The sequence below is a fragment of the Oryzias latipes genome, chromosome 16, assembly GCF_053564925.1.
Source record: "Oryzias latipes strain Hd-rR chromosome 16, Olatipes_Hd-rR_3.1".
In the NCBI taxonomy this organism is placed as follows: Eukaryota; Metazoa; Chordata; class Actinopteri; order Beloniformes; family Adrianichthyidae; genus Oryzias; species Oryzias latipes.
Window position 1 is genome coordinate 26,141,345 of NC_136252.1, and position 15,950 is coordinate 26,157,294.

Genomic DNA, 15,950 nt, shown 5'->3' on the forward strand with positions numbered 1-15,950 from the left:
TTTATCACTTCCATGCTGTGGATTTGATCATTTTCAAAGCAGCCATGTTGAACACAAAGTTCTACAAATACGGAACTAAATAAATAATCAAGTCTGCTTTTGCTGCTTAAAATTCAAATGAAACTGGCTTGACTTACCTAACGGATTAGATTTAGCATTTGTTTTTTTTATTAAAAGTTCTTTCGATGTATCTGTGTTTGATTAGAAATTTCCTTTTCTTTATTTCATACTCAGTCAATAATCCATACAGACATTTCTAAAAAAAAAGAAAGTTTCAATGGCACCATAAAGGATTTAATGCGATTATACAGATTTACAATCTATTAATCCAGCTTTTATCAAACACTTTAAGCAGAGTTAAATGAAATATCTGCACATATGAAATAAATACTCTGAGGTGTTACCAGGATCTCAATATATGACATAAAAGTATGGAAAATGTAATAAAAAAACCAGTTTGAGCAGTGGCACAGAACAAAGAGCATGCACGGCTCACTGCAGCCGAGGTTCATTCAGGCCATGGAGAAAGGCTCACCGGGTTCCAGCCATTGCATTAATCACATTAAGTGAAAATAAAGACTCAAAACATTTTGTTGGATAAGTCGGCCTTACCTTAAAGAAACTCAGCTGCTGACCTAGTTGAACTAAAACATCTGAAACTCCTGCATTTAAAAATGTCAAATGGCTACTCAAAGAAAAAAAAAAGAACTGATTAAAGACTTAGCATCTCCCTGAGTTTTGGTTCTTCCCATAAAACACCGGTAATGAATTCAGATTCTTGGCCGAGTATGCTGAAGCCAGAGCTGGTTGTGCGTCTCAGCTGTGCTGTGAAGTGTGGAGGGTTTAAAGGTCATTCTTCCCCCAAGTCCTCTGACAGTCCATATTTGCGCTCCAGCACATCAAGTGTAACAGAAAGGGCACTGCAAACAGAATTTGGGGCATTTTCTTGTTTAATGTACCAACTGTGCTGCAGAGCAAATACATTTTTGGCCAAAATGAGCCTAAAAAGTATTTTATTCTATTCAATTTTGGTTACAGTTAGCTGATAATTGAAACACTTGATTTTATTATTTGAATATGGTTTGCCACATTAAATGTATTCCATTAAAATGTAAATGATGTGACAACAGTTTGACATAAATAATATTGGGTGACCTAAATTTATCCTCAGGAGGATTGTGGTGAACTCACCAGCCTGGTCTGATGATGCGATATTTGTTACACACCGAGAGATCAACCACTGTTGATCCAAGGCGGCTTTGGTCCCCTATGGGCCCACCGTCCACCACCACGGCTACGTGAGGCCAGAGTTCCTGAAACTCCTTCAGCAGGACGATGAACAGAAGTCAACACATCGTGTCTTTGTTAAATAGGGCTTTTGTTTCCTGACACTTACGTGTACTTCCACTGTGCTGGTATGAGAGCTGACGTTGGCGCTGGTGAGCGCGAGTGGTTCCTCACACATCTGACACAGGCGCCTCATGAAGCCATGATTGGGAATACGGACGCCTACGAGCTGAGAAGCACACGGACGGGTGAAGGACGGCAAAACTGTTTTGACAAGTGAGGAAGTCGACTTACAGAAGTGAAGGGGTTGAGAGCGGGGTTTAGTGTCTCTGATCGCTTGAATACCAGAGTGACAGGACCAGGCAGAAGGTCACCCAGCAGCTCCTTCTTTACCTCCACCTTACAATATCTGTCACGGAGACAGCAGCAAATGGATCAGTGGGGATTTCTATCACCATCTGAAAAGCCCCCATGCAGGTGTCATGATGATGCAAAGAAGGACTAAATGAAATAAACCCTATAATAGTTTGTGTTTTTTAAAAGGAAAAATGTGCAAAAAAGGCTAAATTCAAATGCAAATCTTATGTTTTCTACCAATAAATAAGCAACTCTTATGTGCTGGGCTGTAGAACTTTGTATTCCTAAAGGCAAAAACAGCAAATAAAATAAATACATAATATTTATATTAATATTAACATCATCTATCATCTAAACATGCACCGATGAGCTTATTTTGATTAAAAAAATATAGCTAATAAATAAACAAAAAATATTAACTTTAACAATTTAAAAGACTAAAGTCAACAAAGTACTAATCACAACGCATGATCTGCATTACAAAATCACACTTAAGTGATGGAAATCAACCTTTCAGATGTGAAAAGAGTCAAATAAGAGAAATCACTTACTTGTAGATGTCCTGAATTTCTCTGACACAGATGGCCAGCGGTTTTTGTCCATTACGCCCCTTCACGGCGTAAATCTTTCGGACTGCCTCAGAGTTTTGAGCCAGACATGCCAGACCATAGATGGTATCAGTTGGCACAGCAACAATGTGACCATCTTGGAGAGCCTTCACTGTACACTTCAGGACCTCATCACTGTCATCTGCTTAGGAAGAGGGAAAAAAAATGAATAAAAACAGAGAAAACTTTCCATAAAACAGCATGCAAATAAAAAAACAGAATATATACAGACAATGGTTGTGATCCAGTAAGAATTCAGGAATTTCTTACAAGAAATTCTAGGACAGTTATCATCCCAAAAAAAATGGGATGGTAACTGTCCTAGAATTTTAACCTTCTAATTCAAAACTATATAAAATAATCCCACAGAAAACAACATTTTCTGACTAATAATATCAATAGCTGTTAACTTAGAGCAGCTGTGTGTGTGTCAATCTGATGCAACACACTTCAATGTGTTTATGTATTATATTATTAGTGATTTCAAATGAATATATTAACAAAGAGGCGCATTTTAAAGCACTATCTCGCTGAACAACTCTTGGCTCTCGAACCCATCAGTACCTGTCCGATCATGATCCTCCTCATTTATCGTTGGCCCGTTGGAGCTCGGCGGCATCAGACGCAGCATTTTAGTCTTGAGTTCTTTGCACATGTTTGCTGCCGCTAGTCTGCACGAGCCTCTGACTTTAGCTAACTCAGATGCAACGCAGCGGACAGAAATCATAGAATCTACTTTAATGCAGCTGATTTGGACGCATACTCTAGGACAGCATGTTGTACTAGTATCCTGATGAGCTGAATGACTTCCGGGTTCCACCCACAACGATGACGTCACTTCTCTTAAAGAGACAGCAACCCACGTTAAGATTTATTTTTATTTATTTTTTTGAAGTGGAAAGTTTTAAGTTTGTATTTTGTGTTTCACTTGTATTTCAACTCTTATGTATATTTCATTTTTTATGGTGTACATTTGGACATGTACACCATGGACCTGTAATAAAATTCTATTCTATTCTATTCTAGTAACTTGTGTTTTATTAATATACAAGCAAAATAAATCTTGTATCAGAAGCCACAATTTATTTTTATTTTATTAATTTTTTTAAACTCAGCCAATTAATACAAATATTTAAATATATATTGTCATTTTCTCAAATACACTGACAAATAAGTTCAGTTTTTCTCAAGGCAGATGAAAATTAAAAATAGCTATAAAAGACAATAAATTATTTTAAATGTATAAAATAAAGGAAATGTAATAATAATAATAATAATAATAATAATAATAATAATAATAACATAAAGGAAATGTAATAATAATAATAATACATATGATTTACTTACAAAACAATTATATATAGGCCTATTTAATTTTATCTACCTCAGGGAAAAGAAATAGACAAAATTTTGATATTTAAATAATATTTTTTTGGCAGCTTAAACAAAAATTTCAGCTATTAGAAAAAATATGTCAACTGTGAAACACCATCTTTTCTGGTCTTTTTTTTTTTTTACATATCGGGCCCCTAATTACATTGAAAACACCTGGCCGCAGTTTTAAATGCAGAAGACCCTGTTGAAATAACGTAGGAGCTTAAAGATGTCGACAGCTGTAGAGTCTGATAAAGGTAGTAGATAACAAAACAATTGTGTTTTTGTTGTCAATGTTGATTTATTTATTTTATTTTTAGTTTTGTCCGAGGATGGAGACACTCAGGCACCCGAAAAGAGCGACTATCCGTTCCAAGAGGTTCACAAAACTTTGAAGTCTGGCTGTAAATGCTGTTTTAAGGCAAAAATGTTTTATATATATATATATATATATATATATGTATGTATGTATGTATGTATGTATGTATGTATGTTTTTATGTGCAGACTATAAAGAACCTCGATGACAGGCTGGCCATTCTTTCCGAAAACATAAGCCTTTGCTCGTCGGCTCTGAATGACCTGCACGACCTTTACGATGTTTTGGCGGTGAGTCACACACGTCTGAATTTTTTTTAAGGGATATTTTTGAGTAAATCCAGGGTTCTCTTACAGAAAAAACGTCTTCAGCAAGGATCCGAGGACCCCCACACTCCTAAACATGAACTTGAATAAACTGCAACACCACTATGAAGCTGATTTCAGTGATGGGAATAAGGTTTTATTTATTAGTATATTGCTGTCAAGTCATTATTCAATATGAAACAAGCATTTAAGCCAACAGTTGAACATTGTACATTCTTTTGAAAATACAAATCCTGGACCATCCGTCTGTCTTTGGGCTTTAAACATTCCTTTGGAAGCATGTGGTTTTCCATGTTTGCTGCCTGTTTTGGGGAGAAAATAAGCAAAACTTGGTTTGTTTCTGCTTTACTTTGTGATCTAATGCTTCCAAATAAATGTCACTGTGTGACATGCAATACAAAAAAAAAACAATTAAAATAATTGGCAATATAACTTATTTTTCTCTAAATTTTAAGGTTAAAGTAGAGAAAAAATGTCAAAAGCCAAAAAGTGAAAGGCTGCAAGGATTACAAAGTGAGTACAAACTATGTTTACCCATAAGCTCTATGACAAAGAGCGGTCTACATCAATTCCTAAAACAGAACCATTCACAAAGCACTTCATCACAAAAACAAAACTGGTTGACTCTCTTGAACCCGTTACAACCTCTGAGGCAAAAACTGTGAAAAAGGATCAATATGGCGCAATGTTTCTATGGAAGTAGCACTTCAGTCCAGATTCACCAAACTCCAGCATCAACTATCGGAGGAATCAAACGCTTCAATTTGCATAGTTTTCTACACAATAGTGTGTATGAATGTTGAGGTTTGCCTCCTTTGTCTTAAGTTTTAGACAAGTGCTGTTTGATGGTTAAACATTGAGCTAAATATTTTTGGCTATATTACTGCCTCTAAAAGCACAAAACAGATCTGAACTACACATTTGTGTCTTAGCCGTTTTTCTGGAATCATTCAATCATGACTGTTCTGTAGGTTTTATTTAGCAATGCGATTTATGCATGAATTTTCTTTTCTTTTTACCCACCAAATCCTTTATTTCTGTCAGATGTGCTTCTGAGATCACGTCGGTCTGCGTAATGGGAATTGGCGTGTTGTCTGAGGGAGAACTAGTCAAGGCAAGGAGGTTCAAAGAACAGTTGACGTAAGGCCAAGTCGCTTCACTCTTATGGACAGGAGATAATGCCTTCTCTGCTGTGATTGCATTGAGTCCCACATGAAGAAAAATGATTGAAATTAATGTAGCAGATCATGTCATTTACACTTTCAAATGTAAACTGTACAAAAGGTCGTTTGACGCAAACAAATGGCAGAAACTGTTGGGCGTTGATGTGACAGAAGGAAAGATAAGGTTACAGAAGACACATTACCCATAAACTCTGTTAATTCAAAAATCTTTACAAAAATACAATTAGTAGAATTATCTATACATTTCTCAAAAATGTTTACAATAGAATTTCAGATATTTACACGGTCACCAGGACACTGTCGCTCGAATGCTACTTTACAGCAGTTGTGATACAAAGTCTGTAGTGGTGCTGCACCTCGGCTCACAAGCTGTCCCATTCCTCCACGCAGGACAGTGTGCAATAAACGGGAAGAGTGCAGCAGAACGTAGGGCTAATGAGTTTGGGCCTTTCAGCCATGAAAACACATCTGAGTAACAAATTAGAAGATCTGGGATCGGTTATGACTTAATGCATCCCTGAGAGGATCACGACCCCTAAAAAGTATCACGGGATGTTGACAGTAGTTGCTTTCCGTTCAAACTGCGGGCAAACTGAGCCGAGGGGATCGTTTGCTTCGCTGTGCAGTCGACTGCGGGAGCCTCTTTGCTCAAACTTGCTTTTAGCAATGCACGTTAGGTAGGGAAAGCAATTCAGTAACTAAACAACTAGAACAATATATTAATTCTTTTCTCTCTCTCACTAAGATACAATTATCAGTTGAATAGATCAGTCAAGCCTTTAAATAAATTAGCATTCAATATTCTTTAGTTCAAAGTCATACTGCGACTTTTAAATATCTGATCACAGGCTCTTTTCCTGATGAGTAAATAAAGGTTAAAAGACGCAGAAAAAGAATGATCACATGGTCTGAACCATCTTCCTCAATAATACTCCAAACTACACGTGAGACGATGCGCTTCAACCGTTGTCGATTACAAAGCAATGATTGGTTAAAGTCAAGTTCACCAAAATACAGTGCATTCTGGGCAATTGCATACAAACTAAGCCTTTGCTAGGACCTGCAATACAGTACCGGTTATCAGTGCTTTGACAACATTTGTTATAAATTTATATATTTACTAATTATATATACAAATCAAAATGACAAAAGACTTCCTGGCCTTTTTCTAGCATTAAAAGCTACTAAATCTAAATGAGTAATTTCTGTCCTTTAAGACTATGCTACTGCAAAACGAATCAACTGAAAACATATTCCAAGTTATAGGTATGGATATATTCTGGATGCACTTCAGAAACACAAGGCAAAACAAAAAGCATTGCTGAGGAGAGTCGTCGGTGTTGTAGGTGCAACACACGAAGAGGCCAGACTTGAGGAAAGCGCTTCCTCTAGGCGTTCCCATCTGTGGCCATGTTGAACTCATCTGCCACCAGCAAGAGAGCCTCAAGGTTAGCGGCCGTCTCGGGGCTCTGCATGGAAAGGAAGTCTGAGACGTCCATGCTGGCAAAGCCATCGGTTGGGGGGGTGCTTGTGGCTGCGTTGCTCACAGAAGTGGAAAAGGTCTGAGCTGTGGATGAGGAGGGAGGAGAAGAAGAAGGGGCATCGGGCCTCAACTCATCCGCTGTGGAGGAAGACTTGGGAAGGCAGCATGAAGAGGATGATGAGGCGGCAGGTTGGTTTGAAGGTCCGGATGCCAGCGAGGAAGGGGGATCTGACAGCTGCGGCTGCTGTTGTGGCTGCGGCTGCGCTGGGGCTGAGCTGATAGAGGAGGCACTCTTTGCGTTCTTGTCTTTAGCAGAATCTCTGCAGGCACATTGGCACTGGCATGATTCCTCCTGTTTGATGATGATGACTGGCAGACTGAGCCCAATTTGTTGGACTGAACTGCCTGAAACAGAAAGTAAACTTTAATGAAGCTGATTTCCTTTTAAACCAATAACATGTATTGTCTATATTGCATATTGATATTGCGAGGGACCATTTTCCCTTTACTAAGTCACAATGTTGCAACAATATTAGTGACAGAATGAGTTTGACATTGTTACAGTCTTTCATGGAAACAACGACTGACTACTAGCTGTCTTACCAGCGTTTGCTCCCACTGGTATGGCTGTAGTGAAGAAGACCTTTTCAACTTTTGGAGTTCCTTGTTGGGGCTGTGGACAAATACATACATTATATATATATATATATATATATATATATATATATATATATATATATATATATATATATATATATATATATATATATATATATATATATATATATATATATATATATATATATATATATATATATATATATATATATATATATATATATATATATATATATATGAATAAACACACAAAAGTCATTTTGGGAGGATTTTACAAAGATATCGAGTGAATTTCCTGGTTGCAAAGCCTCGTCAGAAGCACTACTCACTGTTTGCTCCAGGTTCTGCTGACTGTTGGCAGCACTGCTAAGAATCCACTGTAGGTTTTGGTCAGACATGACCAGGCTGGGCTGAAGCAGGTTTGGGGTTGATGCTATCGTTATGGTGGCGGGAGCCGGAGCCAGGCTGGGACCGCTATTAGTGACAGGAGGATTGGCCAAAGGCACTGGCTGAGTGACAGCTACCAGACCCTCTGCTGGGGGGGCTGCAACAGCAACAGGGCCAGGCGGTGTGGGGGCCAGTGCAGGAACAGCTGGAGGATGAACACTGGCTTGCGTGTCACCTTCCGAGGGCAGGAATGTGGGTTGCAGCGCCACATAGTGCTGGGGTGTAACATTGTTTGCTTGAACTGAAGCCTGAGGCACATCCGAGATCTGCTGAGGCCCACTCAGTTGTGTAAAAGGGGGAGGCTGTGTTGAGCTGACAGCAGCGCTGACTGTGGAAGTCTGAGAAGAATAGCTCTGACAATGCTGTGAGGAAGACTCAACGACAGCTGCATTGTGGGAACAGGAAGATGAGTATGTAGGATTGACAGAAAAAGAGATGATAGAGGAGGCTTCTGTCATTCCTCGTTGAGTTTCTTGACTAAACGCTTCGGCAAGCCTCTCTAAAGAACAAAGGAAGACTTTGTTACTCAAAGTACATGTACAAACAGTCCAAGCAGGTTAAAATGAAGCTGTTTTACCATTGGGGTGGCCATCATCTTGGCTGACACTGTTCTCAGGACTCTGGAAGATGAATTCCAAGATTTTCCCCTGAGTCACACTGAGGTCCAGATTTTGTGACTGTAAAAAAAAATATTCTATTGAGTTTGCAGCCAACAAATTAACCTAAAGTAAGAAATGATCTGCATAAATGTTGCCATCATGGCAAAAACTGTGTTTAATATTATTAGAAGAGAGGATGTGATTAACAAAATCAACCAAAACTTACATTACTAATGCTCTCCCTAAGCTCTGGATCTGTAGAGATCAGGCTCAGGTCACTGAGGCACAGTGAATGATTTGCATCCTGAAATGAAAGAGAACAGGTTGTTGTGAAAACAGACATGGAGATAAACAGCACCAAGTTTTAGTCCTCCTGTTCTGCTGCTTTTTTACTAAGGGTGTGAATTTGATCCACAAATCAATACATAAAGGATAAAAGTAACTTTGTGGTGACACAATGCGCTGCAATAATTTTACCTAAATGGACGCCATCTAAACCTATAGTATAATATATCAGGTATTGTTTGAAGTGCTGTAAAAATGTTTAGTTCACACAACACACACATCCCTCGCTGTGCTTCACCCTCAACCAATTTGAATTGACCCGACTTGGTAGAAGCAAGCTTGTGATTGGTCGTCTTTTTGTTTGCATCAGATATACATGAAAAAGAAGACAGTAGCGAGCACAACAGGAAGAGAAACTAACAAAGTTTGCCAAAAACCAATCATTTACTTCCTGATCGATTTTTATACCTTTAACATAATCTTACTCCCAGCGCTCGATCGATTTTTCGATACATATCTGTATCTTTTACATCCCCACACTGCAAAAACAGCGTGAAATATGTCAGATTTTTTTTCTCACTGGCAGATTTTCTATGAATAAGCAAAAATAAAAATATGCCAATAGGGTAAGAAAAATAGCCATACCAAGAATTATTATTTTAAGACAAAATATTCTAGTCATTAAGACACGTTTCCTCAAACTAAAATTATTTACCATTCAAAAACTTTTTCAGAAGATCATTTTTCTTCTAAAACAGAAAGTAACACAGTTTTTCTCAAAACAAGGATCTTTTAACTTTCCTAAGATTTCATTTTTGCAGTGTAACCAAAACTGCAAAATAAATGTTTTTTTTATCTGTCTCCTTTACATCCCTGTTTTTTTTTTAAGAGACAACCCAACATGCTGACCTCCATGTGGAGGTGACCTGGATTCCTGCCAGCTATCTTAAATGTTGAGGCTATGTCTTGTAAGTTTTAAGAAAAAGCATGGACTTTATTTCCATGAAGCAATATAAACTCCTTTTTGCATTGCAAGTGATTTGTGTCAAAACATATCGACTTCAAACATACTAAATGCACAAATAGAAATATTCTAAAATTTCAGAGTCCAGCACAGTTATATTCACAGGGTGAACACTATAAATGCTGAACAAGACAAGTGTAGTGTCAGCAAAAGCAGTTGTTCCTCATCCTGAGAGAGCAGTGTGTCATGACTAACTTCAGAGTGTGGATGGGTCAGGGTGACACTGAAAGGCTGCCCTTTGTCATGGCCTCGGATGTGACTCTTTAAACTGTACTGACTGCTGAACGTCTTCTCACAGCCATCGCTGGGACAGTTAAATGGTTTCTCCCCTAGAGAAGGAAAAAAAAATGGAAATGAATGAAACAAAAAGCAAAATGTGCTTTAGACTACTCTGCAGGAATGCAGACAGCTGACCTGTTCAGATTCAAAAGAAAATATGGGTGGCGGTAAGTGAGAAGCCATTATGCGACTTTTTAGAGCCACCCACCACTGAATCTAACATTTTATTTGTTCACTTCTGAAAAACGTGAAAATGATGCATCTTTATTTTAAACCTACTGCAGCCAAAAGAGTCTCAGGAAAAAAGACAGAAATCTACATCAGTACTAGGGGGCAACAGATTACAGTTTGGATCAGTTTTTGGATCAGTGAAATAGAAAAAAAACAAACAAACAGTAAAATAGAGGTCTACAATTATTATTTTTTAAAGCTTCTAAACAAAGATTTAATAAAGCATATATCATATCAATTACTTGAAAACATATACCCAGACACAAATGTATTATATTATCTAAATATTTGCTTATTGGGTTCAATTTATAGAAAAAAAACAGTGAGATCTTTGAACTTAAGATATTACTTTTTATAAAAGATGCCCATATAAACACATGCGCTTTGAGACATTGCGTCTTAAAAAAAAAAAAAGGAAATTTAAAAAAAAGTAAGAATCAGGGGATGTTAGAATAGACTAATTTTCATTCTTTCACTACTATAAAGCCCCTCCCACTGGTTCTTCTGCCACAGTGCCGTATGGCTGCTGTTCCTCAATGGGAGAGTCTGACTGATTTCTGAAGAATTTCAGAGACGTGCAGCGACGCTTTAGTATAGTTCTTCAGAATATATAAACCTGATCTCTTATCATTCGTGTCCTCAGTGATGAGGTTTGGACGGAAGCTCCTCCCCAGGTGGAGCTTCAGGTTAACACACCTATGGACAAGCATCAAGCAGCAACTGTGCCGAATCGTGGCTTGTGCCCCCTTAATCAATACTCATTAGCATGAAGGAACTTTCAAAACGATCAATGGTATAAATGGAAGAAGGTCAATTCACCATGACATTTCAAAGATTCTCTTCCTAGGCCTCTCATAACGGATAAGTGACTGTCACTGTTAATACCTTTCCATAAAATCAAACACATGGGACAGTTATCGAAATAACTGCATGTATTAGTAAGAAACAGTTCGGTTCTTACCCGTGTGTGTCCGTACGTGCGTTTTTAGATGATGGCTTGCCGCAAAGGCTTTGCCACATCCATCATGATCACACCTATGCAGCAGCAATAAGGCATAATTAAAATCGATCAAGTGAAAAATAGGAAGCAAAAACACTGTCAACACAGTGCTTTTCATAATTCATCACGACTAAAGACTACGCTCCCATAGACCAACTTACTAAATAAATCCCTCAAACTGAAACTGAAAAAGAAAAGATTCAGCTTTATAACTGCAGTGCAGCCACACAATATAAAAAAATCCATTCCAAGCTTAAACTGAATGTTACCACCACCTTGGAGGATTAGTTGCACAAATCCTTCAGTTTAAGCTAAGAAAGGATTAAAACTATTGTGTTAAAGGCAATGCTCACCGAAATGGCTTCTCCCCAGTGTGTGTGCGAATGTGCTTCCTCAGGTCGCTGAGCGTGGTGAAGTACTTTGTGCATCCCTCTGTTTCACAGTTGAACGTCTTGCCTGTGTGGAGTCTCTGGTGTGCTTTTAGCCTGCAGAGACAATCAAGTATTTGTCATTAGACCTCCATGGGAGCCTTTGAAACAAAAGTAAATAGAGGCTTTGTGAAATTGCTGTACAGTCTCGAGGAAGTATTCTAATGTTACTGGTGAATACAAAACCATTAAAACTGATGAGGAAAAGCACAGACCATTGTGCTGGTTGTGACCATTGACTGTATACAGGAACTGGACTGAGTGGGTGTGAGGTCACCCACTGAAAATTCTTTCCTTCCGTCTCCAACAAAGTCAATTCAGTCGCCATTTTTGCCCGTTACTTTGGAGCAAGACCTCGCAGGTAAGCAGTGGTTGGTCTGAATTGGTCGAAGTCAACATTCCTATGGCAACCACTCTCGCCAATCAGGAGTGAGCTTGTTGGAAGTCCACACCCATGCCACTTGAAAGCAGGCAACAAACAATCTGTCAAACGTTTCAAAGGTTTGACGCGATTCCACATATCTTTATTGAGGCATTTGATTGGCCAGTTTATAACTTGAATAACTTGCACTAAAGGATAAGGTGATAGCACAGCTCCATCTAAGAAATATTAAAGATACCTAATTTTGATCAAAGATTTGTTTTCTTTTTAAAGTTTCATTAAGTTATCTTAATGAGGTTGTAAACACAGTGGCTCCAGAAACTTTCTGCTGTCATGTGGTGCCTTGTACCTCAGAGAATCCAGAAAATTTTAATTACTTTCACAGATGAAACAGTTCTCAAAGAACTTACAAAACAAAACAAAATAACAGACTAAAGTTTCAACAATCAAGACCTGTGAAGGCTCACCTGTACAGCGTGTTAAATGCCTTTTCGCAGCCTTGCACATCACACTCGAAAGGTTTCTCTTTTGTGTGAACACGGACATGGATCTTGAGACTGTACGAGGTGAGGAAGGCCTTCCCGCAGCCCTGCTGATTGCACACAAAGGTGTACTCGCCCCTGTGTGTCTTCTGATGCGTCCGCAGATTTCCTGCTGTGCTGTAAGTCCTTGGGCAACCTTCAAATGTGCACTGGTACCGCTTTACCTGAAGGAGGATAAAAACGGAACAACTTTAGTGAAACTGTCCTAAAGAAAATGACACCAATATTTCCTAAAAGGCCTTCCATCAACTTAAATATAACAAGATATAACCAGCTTGTTTGTTTTTAATGAATCTCACACATTGTACCCTGTCGTAGTGGATTTAAACTCAGTGACTCGGCAACAATACATATAAAATGCTGTGCAAAGTTTAATAAAGCTTTTCCATACATCCACTCCACGTTTGTTCATTGTGATAATGTCCAATGCAGTATATTAGCTTCCTGCTATTGTGAATTAACTTTGTGTAAAGGATTAAAAAAGCTATTATTTAATAAACTCAGACAAAAAATGAAGCTACCAGAGAGCACTTTAGAACCGCTGGACTCCTCAGCTGCAAGTGACAACTCTCAAGATGTATTGATCTCCTAACATATAAACCACAAGTATAACTGAAGATTAATAAATACAGTATAGCTAGGAAGAGCATATTACTCATTTTATTCTCTGGATAGCACACTGGAAGTTTAGTCTTTATCATAGACTTTTAAATCACTTCTCTGGTCCCTTTTTTTCCAGGTCTACGTGCTCAGTGAGTTAAAGTTTGACCTGAAACGACCCTGCATCACTTATGTCAACAAGCTGTATCAAAGAATAAATAATTGGGAAAATAGAGTCCAGTTTTTTTTTAGTAATAATACAGAACTCAAAGGTCAGTAGTGCATCACATTTGATTTGCAATGTACCCAAAATGATTAAATTAGTCTGTTTTTGTGTTAAAAGCATTTAGAAAAGCAAATAAAATGCAGAAAAATCAATGGGCCAAAAACTGAAATAAAAAGACTGATAAACCAAAAAAATCATTGGTTGTCTAGGATGTCCTACACAACCTCAACTTAAAACACAAGGCCTTGATTTTAACCCCTATTTGTATTTGTTTATAACAGAATATAACAATTCTGAGCTTGCATGTTGTGTGAAATCTATCTTGTGTGATATTTTTTTCTGTGATTTGTGCCTTGGGGCTTTAGAGGCTAGTCAGTAAAACATTTCCTGCATTTTCAAGCTTGCAACAGCATATTTCACAAGACACTGCTTTCGAAAGAGGGCACCATCTTCAGTGTTGCCCCCACCACCATAACAGCACCATCACATTTTTTTCCTTTTATTTTAGCAATCAGTACTTTTACAAGAAACGTTTAACAGTTAGAAATTAATCTTTTCCAACAGTTAAACAACAGTTAAACAGTAAAACAGATACAGTATTATCTTAACACTACCTGGATCACTCCTCCTAACACCTTTCATCAAGAGACAAATGGTGATATTTTACACTTGACAATGATTTATTATACAGGCTTACCTCTCTCTGCTTAGTCTCTGGACACTCCGAGTGCAGCGTGAGCGTGGCTCCCTCTATGTTGCGCGGCATTGGTGTGGAACCTGGGTTTATTGTGAACTGGATCTGATCCGGTGAAATTGTATGGTGCACATAACCCTGTGACATCCCGTCAGTGTCGGCCATAAAGCCCAAAGAGCCATCCTCCTCATCGCCATCACCCTCTCCTTCAGTTAGGAAGGTGACTCCATCATCATCTCCTCCACAGTGACCCTCTTCCTCCCCCTCCTCATCTAATCGAATCGGGTCCCGTTCGATCAGTACAGTGGTGCGGTCGTAGACACGGCCGGAGGAGGATGAAGATTCAGGAATCAGATCATCTTTCTCAAAGCGGATCTTAGTGTCTCGTTCATCTCCCTCCTCCAGGGGATCAACTTCCACCTCATAGTACATTGGCACTTCTGAATGAGGGCCATTCCCACTCATGGTCCCCAGTGCCTCACCTTCCTTAGAAGGGAGGGCTGCCCAAGTATTGTACTTACAACCTAAATAAAATGAAATAAAATTACTGCTTGATTAATCAAAAAAATTTATACTGCACATCTTTGGGTGTTCCTTGAACGCAGCACATTTCTACATCGCACGACATTCACACACAATAAAAGCCACTTAAGGGTAAACGTTCAAATAAAAGCATTTTAAAGTTTAACATTTGGTAAGCACAACCGAGATAACAAGCATCCATCACAAACTTACCAAACAAAATTATGAAGATATTAAGTTTTCCTTTTGCATATAGTTTCAACTAAATGCCCAATTTTTAACACGAAAACTGTAAACTTTAACATACACCCCAACATCAAAACGCACAATTTAAATTCCGTTAAAAATCCCCCAAAAAGCTGAGAGAACATCATTTGTAGTGTTAATACGACATTTGAATTTTATGCTCATGATCGAGCCTAGCTAACATTTCTAGATACATTTTAAACACAAACAAAGGATGAAAATTACAAATTAACGTCTATAATAATCGAACGATAATTCGGTTCGAGTGACAAAAATTCTACTCAATTAAAAACAAAAATGTCCAAAAAAATGATTCTGATGGTGTTAGCCAAAAGTTAGCAAGCAGTGTTTAAAATAGACATATTACAGGCCACGTTTAAAACATTCCGTATTTTTATTTATTCGTGTGCATGTCGAAGCTAGTCAAGCACTTATTTTTCCTTGTTGTTATTCCATAAAGGAAAACTCCAATCATACTGACATGTAGGAGTGGGTTAAAATATTTTATCTTTTTTAATTACCGCTAGTTAGCATTACGCAAGATGTCAACTAACACATAATTGTCTACAAGCAAAGATTTGCTAGGTAGCAGCAAGTTAGCTTGCGGCTAACTTTAGCTACAACTAGCAATGTTGGCTGTCGACAGTTGACATATGATCTTGCAGCGGTGACATTAACCTTAAATTTACCAAATTATAAGATGGTGTGCGAAGCCCAAAGATAGACGGTTAGATGCAAATGACATTCAATTACCTTTAAAATGTAAGCCTTTAGCCAATTCTCAAAATGATGGTACTTTCTTCCTCTCTCCTCCCAACACTGTTACTGTTACCATACTACGTCACAGGTCCGCGACGAATCATGGGAAATTTAAGAAAAAAAGAACTACA

At 38.2% G+C, this 15,950-nt stretch overlaps 2 protein-coding genes and 1 long non-coding RNA gene across 5 annotated transcripts; 1 reads left to right on the forward strand and 2 right to left on the reverse strand.

The window, feature by feature from the left end:
- Window positions 1-192: 192 nt before the first annotated feature.
- On the reverse strand, window positions 193-3,084 carry yrdc (yrdC N(6)-threonylcarbamoyltransferase domain containing). Of its 2 annotated transcripts, none has more exons than XM_011485623.4 (6): window positions 2,817-3,084; window positions 2,196-2,397; window positions 1,582-1,696; window positions 1,397-1,516; window positions 1,192-1,322; window positions 193-920 (listed from the first exon to the last, which is right to left on the reverse strand). In XM_011485623.4, the coding sequence occupies exons 1-6, from the start codon at window positions 2,977-2,979 to the stop codon at window positions 851-853; spliced, it is 801 nt and encodes a 266-aa protein (XP_011483925.1). In that variant the 5' UTR covers window positions 2,980-3,084; the 3' UTR covers window positions 193-850. The 2 variants fall into 2 exon arrangements, with proteins under 2 accessions (XP_011483925.1, XP_004078322.1); XM_004078274.5 differs by having other exon boundaries at window positions 2,196-2,394; window positions 2,817-3,083.
- A 690-nt stretch (window positions 3,085-3,774) lies between these two features.
- On the forward strand, window positions 3,775-4,384 carry LOC111948913 (uncharacterized). Its single transcript, XR_002874876.2, has 4 exons — window positions 3,775-3,883; window positions 3,947-4,005; window positions 4,133-4,234; window positions 4,301-4,384. It is a non-coding gene; the product is annotated as an uncharacterized LOC111948913 (long non-coding RNA).
- Window positions 4,385-15,923, reverse strand: mtf1 (metal-regulatory transcription factor 1). Of its 2 annotated transcripts, none has more exons than XM_023963884.2 (11): window positions 15,814-15,923; window positions 14,296-14,816; window positions 12,698-12,936; window positions 11,774-11,905; window positions 11,382-11,455; window positions 10,106-10,239; window positions 8,828-8,905; window positions 8,580-8,679; window positions 7,885-8,501; window positions 7,541-7,610; window positions 4,385-7,342 (listed from the first exon to the last, which is right to left on the reverse strand). In XM_023963884.2, the coding sequence occupies exons 2-11, from the start codon at window positions 14,755-14,757 to the stop codon at window positions 6,843-6,845; spliced, it is 2,406 nt and encodes an 801-aa protein (XP_023819652.1). In that variant the 5' UTR covers window positions 14,758-14,816; window positions 15,814-15,923; the 3' UTR covers window positions 4,385-6,842. The 2 variants fall into 2 exon arrangements, with proteins under 2 accessions (XP_023819652.1, XP_023819653.1); XM_023963885.2 differs by lacking the exon at window positions 15,814-15,923 and adding an exon at window positions 15,028-15,724.
- Between the last annotated feature and the right edge of the window lie 27 nt (window positions 15,924-15,950).

Excerpts from the sequence above, each read along its gene's own strand:
- yrdc (XM_011485623.4), bottom strand. The coding sequence starts at position 2,979 with ATGATTTCTGTCCGCTGCGTTGCATCTGAGTTAGCTAAAGTCAGAGGC. Across the intron at positions 1,697-2,195 it reads GAAATTCAGGACATCTACAA|ATATTGTAAGGTGGAGGTAA; the intron begins GTAAGTGATTTC and ends TCTCCGTGACAG. Across the intron at positions 921-1,191 it reads CGCATCATCAGACCAGGCTG|TGCCCTTTCTGTTACACTTG; the intron begins GTGAGTTCACCA and ends TTCTGTTTGCAG.
- mtf1 (XM_023963884.2), bottom strand. The coding sequence starts at position 14,757 with ATGAGTGGGAATGGCCCTCATTCAGAAGTGCCAATGTACTATGAGGTG. Across the intron at positions 12,937-14,295 it reads CAGAGACTAAGCAGAGAGAG|GTAAAGCGGTACCAGTGCAC; the intron begins GTAAGCCTGTAT and ends ATCCTCCTTCAG. Across the intron at positions 10,240-11,381 it reads GCACGTACGGACACACACGG|GGGAGAAACCATTTAACTGT; the intron begins GTAAGAACCGAA and ends TTCCTTCTCTAG.